A 17,151-nucleotide genomic window follows, 5' to 3' on the forward strand; every position below is an offset into this window, starting at 1 on the left:
ACTCATTCAAAAAATTCGCGAACGCCCGCTGCCTCCCACCGTATAGATTCATTCGCAGACGAGCCCACCGGGGCTTGGTATACTCCTCCCATAGCGCATCCCAGTGCGCCATGCGAACTTCCATGAATTTCCGGACAGCTTCAAAGTCCGCTCCTCGGCTCGTCACCTTACTCAAAGCTTCCAGGTGCTCTTTCATTCCTGGATTCCAAGTCTCGATTTTCTTCCTCGCATTCATGATTCCCGATTCTCGATAGTATATTGCTCTCGAGAACTTCAAAAGACGCATGTCTTTCTGACGCATGCCGCCGTCAGTGCCATCTTCCAAACGCTTGGGTACTGCGATGGTGATGATATTTGTGTTTCCGAGGTCCGCGCCAACGACAAAGTCGTTATCATGCACTTTCTGCGCGGCAGGATCCCCCTCCTTCTCATCTTTATGCATCGCCGCGCCAACGACAAAGTCGTTAGCTTGCACCTCCTGCACCACAGGATCCGCTTCCTTCCCATCTTCATCCTTCATCACGTCAACGACAAGGTCGTTATCCTGCACCTCCTGCATCACAGCATCCGCCTCCTTCTTTTCTTCATGCTTCGTCACGGGCGCAGCCGAGGGCGGAACTGGACGATCTTTCTTCAACCGCCGACAGAGTACACACGTGGCTACTCCATCGGTTTCGATCAACCCAGTGAATACCTTCTTCGTGCTCACTTTGAGACGTTTGAAATCGAAGCTGCTCATCCAGTACGTCTCCCGGTTTCCGCCGGTGAAGTCCTCCCTGCTTACATCGAACTCCGGACAGATATCCCTCATGATGCCGTAAAGGACGCCGGAGTCGATAGTCACAAAATGTGACTTGATCTTGCACATTGGAACCACGTTGAATCGCTTCCGCATTAGGACAGCCTTCCGTCTCTCCCACTCTTCCTTTGTCTCTTCACTCAGCTTCATCTCCGCTTTGCGTTCGAGCTCTCGGTCCAGAAACACAAAATAGCGCAGGACGAGGCGATCGTATCTTTCCCTATCTTTTTTCAGCTCTGATATCTTGTCTGTTGGATTCGCCAGGCCCAGTATCGCACGATGCTCTTTAATAACCGCACGGATTACGGAATCCTCATTCATGCTCTCGTTTGAAACCTTCTTCTCGACAAATTTGATCTCATCTTCATGCTTGCGATCTTTCATGATGCCATTGATAATCGCCCATTTTCCATTACGAGAGATGCCCGGGTATAGCGCAAACACTGCGCATATCATGAAACGTTCCAGGTTCATTGTAAAATGGTTCTTCACATTCGTGAGGTACTTCTTCGCCCCGAAGGTGTAAATATCCCAGTCAACCTTGTTTAGAGTACCCTCGAATCTGTAAAAGGGATGTTTTTCGTGGAGGGCGTGCACTCGCTCATCACTCGTCGAACATTTTTCCTGTGCCATGCATGAAGTGGCGGTTGAATGTCTTGTTGAAAAATTCTCCCGGAACCTCGACTGTTTTGATGCCCATCACGTTGTCGTACATCTCCCACGCCAAATGCATTATTCCTGAAGAAGCCTTTGTTATACTCATGGAGTAGCACGCGCCACGTTTTCTGATGGCCTCCCATGACTTTTGCTTGGAGGGATCCTTGAATTGGCGTAGAACAAATGCTTTCGCCACCATTTCTTCGTACTGTTGTCTTTCAAGTTGCATTTAGCGTCTGATTTCCAGTCTAAGGTCCCCCGTCTTTTCATGATTCTCTTGGCTTGGCGCTGTTTTTCTGGAAGCCGGCGACACTGGGCCTCCAGCATCGTCGACTTGCTTTGACATAACTTTTTTATTTTGTTCTGAAAAAGAACGCACTTTGAACGCCTCTCTTATAAAGTGCGAAAAAACACTCGAATACACTCACTTGAGCGTTGAAACCCCATTGAAATGAAAGACTGTCATATTGTGCGACTTCAGCACAGATCCAACCAGCACGTGAGACCCACACGTCAACGTATGGTCAGCATAGCGTTTCCATTCAACGCCGTGATACGCATTGTGTCGTGCATGCCAGATACGGAGCTGCGCGTATCGACCGCGCCATATAGAACAAACAACAGAAACTCACGACTACATACCAGTAAGATAACGATTTTTACCCCCCCTCTGCAATGGACGTTAAAAGGGGGAGATGTTTCTATCATGTCGAATGTTTACCTCCTCGGCGGAAGGCCCCGCGAGCCCGACGAGTTTACCAGGCTCGTGCTTCATGCTCCCCCAGTGGCAGTTGCTATAATGAGACCCGAGCAACTCGTCCGCAATGTAATTTGTTCTTGGACTTGGATCGAGTAGCCTGCGTCTGGGCGTCGCGTTTGTCGTACTGGATTCCTCATATATCGCTTCACGCTTTTTGCAGGCAATTCCTTTGTCTCCACAAATTGCAGTCTCCCAGCATGATAATGAATCCCGAACTCATGTCATTCGTAGCGTTCCTCGATCCGTCGCCCCCCCGTCGTATGGGAAATCCGTTCTTTCTCCATGATGCATCTGCACCAACGGTATAGCTGTTATTGCTGGTGCTCACGGCAGATAGTCGGCACACGATACAACGCACGAAACGACCAGTATATCCGAGAGGATATATAAGTAATGGAACTTGAAAGTAGGTTGCAGCAGCATTATGGACGCTTTCCCGAAAACTAATCCCCATCCATCCATGCATCTATCTATCTACCTATCTATCTGTCTATCCATGCATGCATCTACCTATCTATCTGTCTATCCATGCATGCATCTATCTATCTATCTATCTATCTATCTGTCTATCTGTCCATCTGGAATCCATGGTCAATGTAAACGTCTTGGAATTGAAAAAAACAACACCAGCGGCGTCGTCGCTGCACGAATTCGCTGCCGTGACGCCGTCCAGCTGGCGACCTTTGTTTGCCGATCTTCTGCGGCCGCCGCCACCGCCGCCTCCGCCGCCGGCGACGACGAAGTGACGCGCCGCGGACCCGCAGCCGCCCGCGAGCCTCGTCGCCCGCACATTGCCGTGTCGTTTCGGCAAGTAGTGCGATATTCTTATTGTGCAGTAACGGATGCCGCCGCGTGAAACGAACGATCATCAAGCAGCACTGGAGTCAGCGAACGCTCATTATCCTGTCCAAGCGCATTGCGTCCAAGATATGGAAGAAGAAGAACACGATCCTAGTTTGACTTACAAAGAGGGCGTTCCGGGCCCGACCTTGTCGTTTATCTGGGGCTTGAAAGTACCGCCGGGGCGCGCTGTCGAGCACAGAGTCGAGGACGGCGAGTACGTCGTGATCTCGTCGGCCTCGCTCGGTATCAAGAAACCCAAGGGGAAACGATCTGTTTTAGTGATGGAAGACCTAGACGTGCCGAAGCGCGGTTTTTCGGACGATGAGGACTCTAGCGCGGATAGCGACGAAGTGGCTTCGGAATCTGAATCAAGTAGCGGATCGGATTCTGGATCTGGTAGTTCTGAAGCAGATGAAGCCATGGTGAACGGTATCGATGAAGACGCATCAGATTCAGAGGATGATGAGGGCGATTCGCAGGAGTCTAGCCCCGAGAGCTCGGCCACTGGTACCGGTTCCGAAGAGTCTGCCGACGAAGCGCTCGTCTCCTCCGAGGACGAGAGCGCCTCGGAAGTATCCGATGATGAAGATGATTCTTTTCCCGACACACCAGTGATACGTAGCATCCCGGTGTGCGTGCTCCTTCCAGGAAAAGTGGAGAGCCAGTCGCTCAACCTAGAGATTGTTGGACCACGTGTACTTCATTTTCGCACGTATGGCAAGGATACCATCTACATCTCTGGACACACCGAAATCGAGATAGACGAATATGACTCGGAAACCGATGCTGAATACGATGACGATGTGGAAATGAGCTACGAAGGTTCCGAGAGCGATGACGGGATTGCAGAGTATTCGGCATCCGGGTCGAGCTCGGCATCGGACGATGAGCCTCTGCCGTCACCGCCGCTCTCTGGGCACAGGAGAAGCGTCCGAATTACTGAAATTATGGAGAGTGAGCAAGCTGATCGAGTGAAACATGCGGACGCGGATCGCACAGCACATCGTACCAGAGCACGATCAGGAGCGACTGCCGCAGCAACTGATGCTGGGGCGTTGACAAGCGGTGGCGCTCAAACGTCAACACGCAAAGCCGAACAGAAGAATCGCAAAGAAGGCGCATCATCGGCTGGCGACGCGAAAACAGGGCTGTCTTCGTCTGCAGCGGACGGGACGAGCAAACGGGGCACAACTCCTCGCAGCGAATCCTCTACAGACCAGAGCCATGCAGGCACCAAGCACGTGCGTTTTCCAGAAACTTTGGAGCCAGAGGAGCGCGGGAAGAAGCGGAGCGCATCGGAGCGGAGTAGCAACCCAGCAGCAGCTGCGGCTGCTTCGAGCGTTGCCGCTGCAAATGCCCTGTCTGGTAGCGTCTCCTGTTCCACGTGCGGCAAATCGTTCAAAATGGCAAGTGCTCTTGAGCAACATATGAAAGCGAAACATGCTGCGTAGAGCACCGGGTGGCCCAATGAGTACGTTTCGTTTTCTTCTCGCTGGTGTGAGCACGAACTCGGGTATGGAAGGTCACAGACGCAACCACGATCAGCGGAATCAGAAGTAGATGTCGATTCTGTTGTACTGAATTCACAAAAGGTCTTTCGGGATCTCTGGTAAAGCATATTGTGTTCTATATCCCTTTTTAAAGCTTGAATTCCTGGTTGACATGCACGCCCCGCTGGTGAGTGAGTCTAGAACGCACCCATTCGGAGCCAAGAACCGTTCGTGCGCGTACGCGCACCCTTAACGTCCATGTCAGCATAAAACGGGACGGGTTCTCTGAATACAACGCACACCAGAGGTTCGGGTCCGTTTCCAATGCGATCGACGCTAGCGTTTACCGGCTTTCTCGGCGGCTGCTTCCTCTGATGCGCTGTTATCTCCGACTTTACCCATGCCGGTCTCAGCTTTTGCTCCAGCTCCGATATAACCAGTCGATGGATCATGAGACCAGCGTTCAAGTTCTGGTTTCGCAGTTTCCGGGTGTTGTCGACGCATTGCACGCACAGGAGGTCGTTTCGATCTGCGCTTCACTTGCCTTGTTCATCTTCTTGATATACACAACACCGCTGCCGCCGTTGGCAGCGTTCACACTTGGTCGGAGTCACGTGTTCTCGTATGTCTAAAACACATTCTCTTCCGAACGCTGCGCTACGACGCGTGAGGACCTCTTTCATCGCTCGGTACACAGCCATGGCGGTGGCGGAAAGCTCCCAACCGTGGCCTCCGCGGTTTCCGTGGCCAGTGCCCTATCATATGATCAGGGGCTTCTCAAGAGCGATCTGCTCTGTGGGTACTGTACCAGCGGCATACACAAAGGCACGCTGTTCCATTCGATAGAGGATTTGTGGAACACGACGTTGTTCATGATGAAACAAGTAGCGGAAGAAAATCTACGCTGGCGATACACCCAAAAAAACTTCCATTAGTCTATGCTCCCGTAACGTAAACCGCTTCCGCACGCTCCACTGATTGTGGTTGCTGTGATGACTCCATTCCGAGTCCAAGCGCTTTTTCCTTAATAAACAGGATAGGCAGGAGCGTCCTGGAGAATCTCCCGTGAGAGGCATCTTGCTGCTTTGGAATCCATCATCGTCAGTGGCAAGAAACGCCGTGATCTTTTGACATCCGAACAGAGTCGATTACTGGATTTCACAATTTCATTCGATTTTTCGGGGCGAACTTGTGAGCAAGTCGCCAAAAGACGTCGTGGAGCGTTGTTCCCCGTCCATCCAGCGAAGCGAGTCGGTACGCCGCGAGTCGCGTTGAAACGCACAGATCGATGACTTGAAGCACATGTGATTCGCGCATGCTGTACGGAAGGAAAAGCGATGAACGGAAGCGTGCACATATGCACTGGATAATGACATCAGTTATGTTACGAACCCATCTTCGATCATGTCGCAAATCGTCTTGAATCCGATGACACAACGAACTCCGGTAGCAAAACGTCAGATAAACCAATCCGAAACGACGACGACCGAGAATCCTAGATCTACGGATGAAACCGTACGCCCAGATTGCCGCACGTGGAATATTGAGCCTGTGTATCGATAAACGTTCGATAAGAAAACCTCGAAGCGGTAACAGAACGAACATTTCAATGTTCTATTCCAATCTGACAAGCGTGCAGCCGCGCCAGAGTCTCCGACCCCTGGACTCAACACGCACAGACGCGTGTCTCCGCGGTACAACGGTCGCAGTTGCGTTCGGGCCCGCGCATACCACCCGCAAAGCTGCGCAATCATGAGCAACACCGCTGTCCCTGTGCGAGCGTCGCTGCAGAACCCAGAGCACGCCTGCTGAACGCACCGATGCGTGTCTGTCGGCGTGCTGCAGACCCCGCGATCCAGCGCATGCCGTACGCACCCAGCTGATCCCAGCATACATGGATTCGAGACGCTACGGCTGCAAGCGTTCGCGCTTCTATACGTCGGCAACGCGCCCGCGCCTGGTACGCACTGCATCGTCGGAGATGCGTACTGGGCAACCCTACATCCGGCTTCCATGCTCGATGCCGCTGCCACCGCCGCCGCCACCATCGCGCTCCTGCACGTACCTGGATGAGGGCGTCGCGTGGCGGGGCGCATTGCGAGCCTCGTAGGCACCAGCACGGGCGCTGATGCGGCGCTCCGTGCGTGCTCGTATGGGCGTGCGCGGCACGCATGCCATGCCATGCGTGCAACGGGACACGTGTCCGCTTCTACTGCGTTCCATGTGCGCTACACGCATCCCTTGCGTGTAGACGCCACCGACTCGCTGAAACTTTCGCGGATACGCTTCATCGAGTCGTATTTTGAGGCAATTTCTTTCGCAGGAACTAGAGTTGTTTGACAGGTACGAGACTAGTTCAAGCGCAGACACGCACAGCGCTCATGCCGTTTCTGACGCCTTGCTGAACACGGCTGCTATCCAGTGCCTGGTCTGCTGCTAAACGCGACGTCGAGTCGAGCACGTTCAGCGAGCGCGCACCAAACAGACACGCAACGCCTCAGCAAGAAGCGACGGAAAGCGCATCTATTTGGGTCAAGCAGCAGCCTTTAAACACGCGGCAATCGCGCTCGCTTCTCGCTGCGCCTGCCTTGCAAGTCGTTGCGCTGTCGCTCTAGGTCGGGAGCAGAGGCTGCGCGCTGCCCCAAGGCCTCGGCGTGCACACACTGCACGTGATGCGTTCGCTTCTGCGGAGGCACCGATGCTCCGCACACGATACAGGAACAACGACGCCGATCATCCTCGCGATAGAACAGCAGCGCGGGCGGCAGTTGGATGCGTTCGCTTTGCACCCACTCGGATGCAAGCAAACGAACAACGTACGCCCGGTAAGCGACCACATTGAACTCAAGCCAACCGGCACGCGGTATCGACAAGAAATACCAGACATTCGGTACGACCAGTGGCGGTTGAGACGTGCCGCGCGGGGCTAGCGGAAATCCCAACCGTATCGAAACCGCCGCTGCTGTGCAAAACGGGGGCTCTGCACAGCTTCGCTGACCAAAGCCGGCCACAGTCAACGATAGATGACCGCTGGCATCCAGTTCCAGCGCCTCCAGCGCCGGTACTTGATTCGCGTCAGCTATCATTCGACCATGCAACGGAATCCAATAGAGCGGCGTATCCGCGCAGCTGCTGTTGTGCTTGCTGGGCTCGCGCTTGCACGCACCATGCAAGGTGTGATCGAGCGTCAATCCAGGCGCATTGCCGTTTCCGTTCCAAACACAGACATCCACGCTCGGGCGCGACTGCCTCGGGCGCTGCCGCCACCGCACGCCAAGCGTCAGCTGCGGCCGCCAGAGGCGCACCCGCGCGTCCCCTGGCGGTAGCAATGCGAGCTCATCCAGTAGGAGCAGCATCACCATATCGGTTGGGGCGCGAATGACCAAATGCGCCGCATCATCCCGCGCCGTCCACGACGCGTTGACAATGACAAGCCGCGCGCCATCCTTCCGCAGACAGAGCGCTGGCAGCGTCGCCGCCGGTACCATCTGCAGACTCGAGCCCATGACCAGACACAAGCGCGCGTTTCGCGAGTCCTCGGTCGCGCCCATGAGATCCGCTTGCGGCAGCGGATCCTCCCAGTCGAGCAGCATATCGCGCGTCGATGCTCGCTGACCCCGCCATGCACAGTACACGCACTGGTGACCGGTTCGGCGACCGCCAACCGTGGGCACAACCACATCATTCAGGAAAATTTGACCACAGCGTTCACACTGTTCTGCGAAAATGTTCCCGTGCAGCTCAGAGAGACGATGACGAGCGAGTCCACTGCGCAGGTGCAAGCCGTCGATGTTTTGCGTGACAATGCGTCGCACCAAGCCGCGACGCACGAGTTCGGTGAGCGCCCAGTGGCTCCAGGTCGGCGCTGCAAGCTCTAGGCTGCAGTCTGGCGGCGGCGGCTGCGTCCGCGGGTCGATGACGTCCGCGCAACGCGCCCCGTCTCGAGTCAGAGGCTCGTGCTGCTGGGCCGCACCCGGAGCAACCCCAGGTCTCGAGCGTCCGTTTTTCGAGCGCGTCGCTTCGGACCAGACGCCGTGTGGTCCACGAAAGTCGCGCACCCCAGCTGCCGTGGATACACCCGCGCCCGTGTGGACAACAACGTCGCCGCACGCTGCGCGCAACCACTGGGCCAGCACTTGTACCTTTCGTTGCACGTCGAGCAGGCGATCCCAGTCGGGCGCGAGCCCGAGGCGTCCCTTGTTTTCATACGGGCGCAAACGTCCGGCGTAGTCGTGGGCCATGAAAACGCCGCCGCCTGTTTCAAGTACCAGGTTCTGGCCCCAGCTGAAACGATCCAGACGCACGCAAGCACGACTTGCACCGGGGTTTTACTCTATCACGCGAACGTCCGACGAGAGGACTAGGGTCAGGGGGTTGCTTGCCCTGTCCAGCTCCGTGTCGCGCGCCCTATTCCAGCCTTGTCGAAAGTGAGCGAGCAACCCACAGAGAAACCGCTCGGCATCTCCTGGTGTAACAGGTTGTAACGCGTTCCCGCTCGTCAAGAGCGCATCCGGTGTGCCGGCCGCAGACGCAACCCGACTAGGAAACGTGCCAACGAGAAACAAGCGGTCCAGCGACGCGAGGCAAGGCACCAGCCGGTAGAGATCGCGGTCGCCAATGGCGGTGAAGTTCAGGACCAGGCACTGCAGCTGCGGCAACGGTAGGTGTCGACGCGCACACGCTCGACCTTGCTGGAGGAGCTGCCGCGTGTCTTCCGGGAAGAGGCTCAAAAACGGCCGTCGAACTGCTGTAGATGAAAGGTCCAAGCTGTGCAGGCCGTGCAGGTGGTGAGCGATCACGTCTGCTGCGCGATCAGTGAGCTCCCACGCCATCATGAGGTTCAGTTCCCGCAGGCGACCGGGGACCGGCAGTGCTTGACAGAGCTGGGTAACGCTGCGATCCGTGAGCATAGGCCAGTGCGCGAGACGCAAGGTCTCTAAGGACGGTGCCCGTCGGGCAAGATGAAGTACCAGGGCGACGCTTGGAGGGTTCTGCTCGGGCAGCCCAGATGCAGGTGCTGTATCGCGGGGCACGGACTCGTCGAGAAACGACACGAATGACCAGTCCAAGTGGCGCAGTCGGAGCGTTGGCAGGCGCTCCACCAGGGGGCCGTCCAGCGCCAGCGAACAACCGTGCGCAACAAAGACCTCGAGCCCCGGAAAACCGACACCGTGCGAGTTGCACGCTTCTTGCAACACCGTCGTCGAGATGCGCAAACCGGGGTGCTCGGCAACGTTCAAAACTCGCAGAGGCAACCGCAGCAGATGTGCGAAGATTTCGGGGTGATGGAGACAACCGCTTCCGGGTGTCGCGCGAATATCGAGCTCTTCTAGCATCGGCGGGAGCGCACTGAGCATCAACTCGTTTGTCAGTGCCTGTGGGTTGAGTTCCGCGAGTCGCAGGACTCGCAAATGTGAGAGTGCCGGCGAGTGCAACGCATTCCCCAAGCCCGCAGCGGTAAGGCGCCAGCAGCCGCTGAGATCCAAGATGCGAACGGGGCTTCGTTGCAAATGCAGGCGACAGATGAGCTGCTCCACACGTTGCACCAGGTTCAGGAGGACGTCGTCGCTTATCAGGTCGCAGCTGCCGCTAAGATCCAGCACTCGCCAAAGTGCTGGGGTGTCCTCAACGACCGCACGCCAGGTGCGGCTCACTTGACGGAGGCGGAGCAGCTCGGGAAACGACAAGTACGTGAACAAGTGCCGCAGGATATCGCGAGCGCTCGCCGCATCACCGAGCGCGTTGACCGGGTGCACACGAGCGCCCGGACGAGCGCGCGGTACAACGAAGCTTGCCTCGTTGGACGACACCCCGTCGGTATGGGACGCTTTCCCAAGCAATTCCGGGAATGCCGAGGATGTTGTCTCGAGCGACATGCGGAAAGCAACCGGTTTGGCAACGTCCGCGCCAGCGATTCGCTGACGTTTGGGCGTTGGAGAGCAGGAGTCATCAGGGATCTTGTTCCATCTTTCGGCGGGTGTTAGCGGCGAAAGAGACGTCCGATGCTGTGCCGCCTCGGTCCAGGATAGCGCACGAGCTTGAAGATTCATAACAATCGAACTCAGCTCCTCGATGCATTCGTGAAAAGTCACCTCCGGATAGGCCGGCTGAATGAGTTCCCTCAAAAGTGGTTGATTCTCTGCCCAGTAGAGCGCCTGCAGAATCTGGGCAATGTGTTTGGCGTCCGATGCGGAAAGCACGCTGGCTTGGCAAAGCGATTGGGCAAGGACAGCGCCGAGCGAGAGACTGTCTCCGACGTGTGCCGCTGTGGGCGAACCGCATTCCTGGACTGTGCGATAGAGATTACAGAGTTCCAGCAGATACGCTCCGGTGCGCTGGATGTGAGCGTGATCGTGCGAACTCGTTTGGTGCTGGGCAGCGCGCCAGGCGAGCAAGAAGCCGTCCCATTCGGTTGGCCATGCGAACGAAAATCCCAGCACGTCGGCACACCAGAGTTCCACGTAGAAGAGGTCTCGCCACTCAAACTGTAGCGCAAAGAAGCGAGCGAGCTCCTCAGTGCCGGGGTTTGTCACCTCATTGTACTTAATGGCGAGCATGGTAGCACCTACAGCAAGCCAGTCGGTGCGTTGCAAGCGGTGTCGTCGAGATGTGGGGAAGCGAACAAAAGGTTCCCGCTGACTGGAGCAGATGATGTCGAAATAGCTCCACGCGAGGTGCAGCGTCCGGGGCGAGAGCGCATGTTCGTGGATGAATGCAGCCATGAGACATTTGCAACGCAGCAGGTCTGGCACACACGGCGCTGAGCTGAGACGCGAATGCCCGCGAGGCACATGTCCATAAAAGGGCTGCACGGCGGTTTTGATGGAAGCAGAGAGCGCCGCAGCGTTCGGACGCTCCGACTGAGGCAAACTCAGATGTTTCAGAAGGTTGAACGCGCGCTCCCAATGCTGCCAGGGTATCTTAGGATGACGCGTTACACCATCGCTCTTGGATGGCGTTGTCATTGCAGAGAGATTTTCTTTGGATTCGGCTGCGTACTCACATAGACGCTGAATCCGCTGCTGTTGTATGCGAAGGTGCGCCAGCGCTTCGCCACGACAGCATCCTGCACTGAGACGATCACCAACAACTGCAAGATAGGGATGCTCCAGCGCCTCCATGGCGCTCAGACGCTTGGTCGGATTTGGATGCAGGAGGCGCCGCATCAAGTCGAGCCCATCAGAGCCGAAACACTTTTCAAAACGAGCCCGCAACGGACTGTTGGTGCTCAGGGCGGCTTCGATGCGCGGGACCTGCAGTCCATTGCCGAAATGCGGCAGCCTGCTGGCTTCTGGCTGGCTATGCCAGCCGTCATCTAGCGGGCCACCAACGGCCTCCGCGATAAGACGCAGCTGGTCCACTTCGCTTTGCCCACGAAATAGGGCCCGCTCATCCTCGTTGGCATCGTGCACATTGGCAACTTCCGCAATGACGCAGGCCGCAGCCCATAGATCAGCAGCCGCGCTGTATCGACGGGATCCCAGGAGCAGTTCGGGTGCACGGTACCACAAAGTGGCTACGACCGGCGTTAGGGCTTCAAATGTGCTTCTGCTGCTGTTTCGATGAAGCGAATCGCCATCGCTGGCGTCTCCTGTCGGCTCATATACTTGAAGGGGCGCCTCGCGGCCGAGAGAGAAGTTGATGAGCGCAAATGTCTCGTGCACCGCGCACGAGCAGGACTCGTGTTTCCCTGTCTGCATCGCGACAATATTCTGTGGGCGCACATCACGATGTACAAATCCCTGCGTATGACAAAACGCGAAAGCCAATACGAGATCAAAAGCGAAGAACCGTGTTCGCTCAAGGTCAAAGGACTGCTTGTACCAATCATAGCGAGCGTTAGCGTAGAAAAGCGTGAGCTTCACGCTTCCATTGGCTCGATCGAGTGATCGATGCTGCCTCGGCTCAAGAAGGAGGTATCCGCTTTTCTGTTGCAGGTGATAAGAAGGCACATCGAGTCGTACTTCGATCAATGGGCACACAAAATGGTGAAACAGCGGAGTCTGAGCAGCCAACCAGAGCGCGATACCGGCTTCGCGAACTTGCTTGTAGCTTAGTCCGTACTCGTCATCGTACGCGACCTGATACACATCATCGGTGCTCTCACCATCTGTGTTGTTCGGTGAAGGAGGCAGCGGAATATACACTTGACGAGTCATGAGTGTCGCATCGGTTCGCGAACCCGAGGCGTATACATTTTGGACGTAAACCGGAAACGAGAAGCACCGTTGACGTTGTGAGACGCGCAAGAGCTCACCAAACCACACCCGTTGGATCATGTCCGCGTCTGAAGTCTGCGGTGCAGAGCGCGACGGGGAGCTGGGCGCTCGCTCACCTGGACCCCGTCGCCCAGTGAGCAGCCTTGCCCTTGTTCTCTCTTCTTCGTCGAAGGGGATTCCCGTTTCATGTTGTCCGTGGCTCAGGAGTGCATGGAAATTGGACGCACCGCTTTCCGCTGAGCTGTTCAAGCACTCGAGCTCAGCGACTGTGCAGCACATTTCGCCGCGGCACTTGGGCACCATCCCGACGAACAACGAAAGCCCATGACACGACTGGTGACAGCGAGAATGCTCTTCGAAGCCGAGTTCAGAGAGAGCACGACACTGCGAGCTGCGACGCATCACTTGCAACAGACCAGGCGCCGCAACAGCACCACAGAGAAAGTGCGCTTCCGTAAGCGTCAAAAAAAAACAGAAGAACCGCAAACCAAACCGGTACTAGCGACTCTAAGCGTTGCAGCGGGTCGCAGGCCGGGTGCCGTCGTTCACTCAAAAAACGAAACAACCCGAGTTGCCTCGCCTGCAGAAAGCGTCCAACGCAGTCCGTGGCGAGTTTCTGCTCCCCGTTAGCGCGAGAAGACTGCGCGGAGCACGCCCTGCGGCATACAGCGCCTCGTGGCGTCGTCGATGCCGCGCCAAACACACACGCATGCGCCGGCGCGTCTGTGATGATCCTGCAGCGCCAGTTTCGATTCTCGTGTGCTGGCATCCGATTCTTGCTGTTTTTCTGGAATGAAACAGCGTCGACGTTGCGCATGGATGCCAGATGGCTGAATGCGTATTGAAATAAATGAAACCGCTCATTATTATTCACGTTACTTCCGAGTTCCATGACCAGTTCTCGGATGTAACTGTCGTTATATACTTTTTATCGTGTGCCGAGTTCGTGCTTGGAACACCTGCCGTAGCGCCTAAACCGCTGGTGCCGATGCATCATAACGTGTGACCTGTTTTGGCACGCAAATGAGAGCGTCAGCTCGAGATGTCCTTCATCCGACACATGGGAACAGCGACAGCATGCTGGGGAACGAAGCAGCGAGCTCATTGGGGTATTGTGAGATCGATGGATCGAGTCCGAGAGCTGCGCACGTCTCGCTGCTGCTGTTGGTAACCGTGAGAGAGGTCACGAGTGCGCTGGTGCGGGAACCCTGGGTGTGTATGTTTCGCTCTTTACACGGATACCTCTGTGCATGAAACCGGAACAAGGCCCAAGGGTGCGTTAGAGCTATCGATCATCACTGGGAAGTTCGCTACAATGCGCTCTCGATGCACATATCGGAATGAAATGGAACTGGTTGACCAAACTAGGTCAGGTATGCACACGAAGGTCTGGGCGTGTGCCCGTGATGATCAAGACCAGGTTTAGCGTGCTTTTCGGCTCTCTTGACTCCGGATTTCAATATACTGGTCTCTGTCTTCTCTCCAGCTCCGTTGGCTGTAGTCGAAGGATGTTGATTGCAGCGTCAAGATCCCTAGGTCGCAGTATTCTGCAGCTGTCGAAGAATTCCATAGACAGACGGTCGGCGCGATCGACGCTTCGCTGCACTTTTTTCATCTTCTTTGTACGTCCCTGAGGGGTGCATCCACCGCAGCCGTGACAATTGACCATCGCCAGGTGTTTCCGTAAGCCTGCGAAACCGAACGCGCTGGGCGCTGCCCTGTGTCGCGTCGAGATTTGCTTCATCGCTCCATCCATGCCCTTGGCGGATCCGGAAGGCTCGCCTCAATACCCTCCTTTGCTTCCGCTTCCGATGCCGTAACCTTAAACCACGGGCTTTATCTGGGCGATCCCTCGGAGAAGAAGCCGTGCTCGGCGCATGCAAGCGAGCGCTATCCCACTCGGTGGTGACTCCATGGCGCGCAACGCCATCCATGATGGAATGAGCATCTGCAGGAATATCCAGGCTGGAAAAGCCGCCGGCAAGTCTCAGGTCGCCTACACTCCTTTGCGGCAAACCGGTGACGGTCGCTCCGCTGAAAGCGAGCCGGCGTGATGGCTGAGGCCCAAGCCGCTTCCCCGCAGAAGCAGACGATGCACGAGCCTCTGGAAGCATACCCCGTGTGCGGGATCATGCTGATGCCCATGCGGATTCGTCGATGGCCCGAAAGCGAGGAGGAATTGTGTTTCGGGCAGAATCGTTTATTTGACGTCAGCTGCTCAGTGGATATGCGGGATGAGCTCGCGATCCATTCGTCAAGAGACGACGTGGCGTTATTGGCTCGTAAATCCGGACGCGCCCACGAGTTTGCTTGCAACTGGATGATCGAAGCATCGGAGCGTGCTCCATTGGAGGAAAACGAGGGGATTGGAGGCTTCTCCATATGTACTGATGAATTAGCATCGGTTACGCTACGAGCCGTTGTTCGAGGCCGTCGCGAATGCTCTCCATTCCGCAAACGTAGCGAATTCTCGCGGCAAAGCGTCGCCCGAGCTACCCCCAGACGCACAACTGAGCACCCGAAAAGGACGGATGAAATCAAAAGTGCACATTGCTGCACTTCGAATCTCGATGCTGGCATCTAAAAATCGCTCCGAAAAATCGAAAAGCAGGAATAGAGCAGGTACTGCAACGTTGCATTTTCATCTGGTACTCGTGTAGAAACGGCAAATTTCCACTATGCACGCTTGGAACACTGCGCGCTGAAGTCATACGTACGTACGCGCGCCGCCCTATACGTCGGCTTTGGCATACAACTCGCGCTGACTACCTAGGCAGCCAGGTGGACGGTCTCGTGTGTGAAAGAGACCTCGCACCGGTTCCCAACGGCGTGCTTTTTTGTGCCCTCTGCACGAGTGCAACAGCGTTGTCCGCTTCAACTCCCTGTGGGTACTTTGTCGCTCCCGACATAACGCTTGCAGGTACGAGCCACCGCAAGGGACCTGGAACGTGGACCGAGGTTCAGGCCCTACATTCAACAATCAACGAGGAAACCAATCAAAAATGAATAGTTACTGGAAGGACAACGCTTACAGCACGCTCGCTACGAGTCTAGACGGGCAGCGAACGCATTCGCCCCGAGACTCACCACTGGTAACCACCAGGGCGCCAATGGAGGCAGGCCAAGAACACGAGGACGACTTGGCTCAAATAGCGATCGTGTCTTCACCAGGCTTACCGAAAATGATGGGCTCCTTGCACCCAGCAGGTTCCCTGTATGAAAAACCAGTTAACTTGCGGCTGGCTGTCGAACAGCACCACGCGTTGCGAAGACTGCTCTCATCGCATGGTATCAAGGTCTACGACGTGCACGATATTCTGCTCAAGGACACGGAGCGCTCTGTCTCTGCTCGCGTTGCTCTGGAAAAGCTTGCTGCGCGCTGCCTCACGTACCAGTTTAGTACTGACGTTGATCGCGCACGCCTCGACGACTCGGAACGCAGCTTCATCGCCGACTCGTACAAGGAGAAGGTTCTGGAGGTCATGGCACCTGAACAGCTTGCCGATATTGTCAAGACCAATCCGGTAGTCACCATAGAGCCGAGCGGGCGCGATACCGGCTTCACCGCAAGTTATGCTTTCAAGCCGCTCACCAACTTGATGTTTACGCGCGACCAGCAGGTGACCACACGTCGCGGTATTGTCATGGCTCGACTCCGTTCCGAACAACGCCGCCGGGAAGTCGATGTCATGCAGTTCTGTTTTGAAAAACTGAAACTCAAAATCATCGGCCGCATACCGGAAAATGCGTTTCTAGAAGGTGGAGATTTCTTTCCCGCAGGGGATGATCTGTGTTTCATTGGGATCGGTCTTCGAAGCAACCTGGAGGCCGTGCACTACATGCTGGAACATGACCTTTTCGGAACGCGTCGCGTCGCTGTGGTGAAGGATATGCTCGATCAGAGCCAAGATCGCATGCATCTGGATTGTGTGTTCAATATCATAGGAAGGAAGACCGTCCTTATGTTGGCCGACATCATCGGGTCGCAGTCACCGATCCGGCGAATGGTGGATGAGTACGCTCGTGAATCCGAACAGGATGCGTATCGCCTCGTACGCAGGGATGTGGAATTCGGAGCATACGTGGAGGATCAAGGATTTGAAATTATTCCGCTGAGTTTGGCGGATCAGATGGCCTACGGCTGCAATGTGCTGAACCTTGGCGCCAGTCACATTGTCTCGGTATGTTCAAGTGCAGCACGCAAAATCGTTGCGGATGATCGCTTTACAGGCAATGTAGAGTACCTGGATTTTTCGCAGTGCACGGCGATGTACGGTGCAGCACACTGCGCAACGCAGATTGTTTATCGCAGTCGAGTACCACCGATCTCCTTGGATCACGAACACTGAAATGCGAGCGCTATTCGGTGCTTTCCCGAAGACC

At 55.8% G+C, this 17,151-nt stretch overlaps 4 protein-coding genes and 2 non-coding genes across 6 annotated transcripts, besides 1 other annotated feature; 3 read left to right on the top strand and 3 right to left on the bottom strand.

Annotated features, from left to right (window-relative positions):
* Positions 1-2,672: part of a sequence feature (repetitive element) that runs on past the window's edge.
* Positions 2,673-3,058: 386 nt separating this feature from the next.
* Positions 3,059-4,510, top strand: CYME_CMM134C (hypothetical protein; the record flags this gene model as incomplete). The annotated part of the gene is made up of 1 exon (XM_005536975.1): positions 3,059-4,510. One exon carries the CDS (start codon positions 3,059-3,061, stop codon positions 4,508-4,510), a length of 1,452 nt encoding a protein of 483 aa, XP_005537032.1.
* Positions 3,177-5,630, bottom strand: CYME_CMM135T. Its single transcript, XR_002461448.1, has one exon. It is a non-coding gene; the product is annotated as a hypothetical transcript (transcript).
* Positions 5,631-7,095: 1,465 nt separating this feature from the next.
* Positions 7,096-8,790, bottom strand: CYME_CMM136C (NAD-dependent deacetylase sirtuin 6; the record flags this gene model as incomplete). The annotated part of the gene is made up of 1 exon (XM_005536976.1): positions 7,096-8,790. One exon carries the CDS (start codon positions 8,788-8,790, stop codon positions 7,096-7,098), a length of 1,695 nt encoding a protein of 564 aa, XP_005537033.1.
* An 87-nt stretch (positions 8,791-8,877) lies between these two features.
* On the bottom strand, positions 8,878-13,170 carry CYME_CMM138C (similar to cyclin dependent kinase; the record flags this gene model as incomplete). Its single annotated transcript, XM_005536977.1, has 1 exon — positions 8,878-13,170. One exon carries the CDS (start codon positions 13,168-13,170, stop codon positions 8,878-8,880), a length of 4,293 nt encoding a protein of 1,430 aa, XP_005537034.1.
* On the top strand, positions 9,245-12,777 carry CYME_CMM137T. The gene has a single exon (XR_002461449.1). It is a non-coding gene; the product is annotated as a hypothetical transcript (transcript).
* A 2,600-nt stretch (positions 13,171-15,770) lies between the features above and the next one.
* Positions 15,771-17,117, top strand: CYME_CMM139C (probable arginine deiminase; the record flags this gene model as incomplete). The annotated part of the gene is made up of 1 exon (XM_005536978.1): positions 15,771-17,117. The coding sequence occupies one exon, from the start codon at positions 15,771-15,773 to the stop codon at positions 17,115-17,117; it is 1,347 nt and encodes a 448-aa protein (XP_005537035.1).
* Between the last annotated feature and the right edge of the window lie 34 nt (positions 17,118-17,151).

This window comes from Cyanidioschyzon merolae, chromosome 13, assembly GCF_000091205.1.
Source record: "Cyanidioschyzon merolae strain 10D DNA, chromosome 13, complete genome".
In the NCBI taxonomy this organism is placed as follows: domain Eukaryota; phylum Rhodophyta; class Bangiophyceae; order Cyanidiales; family Cyanidiaceae; genus Cyanidioschyzon; species Cyanidioschyzon merolae.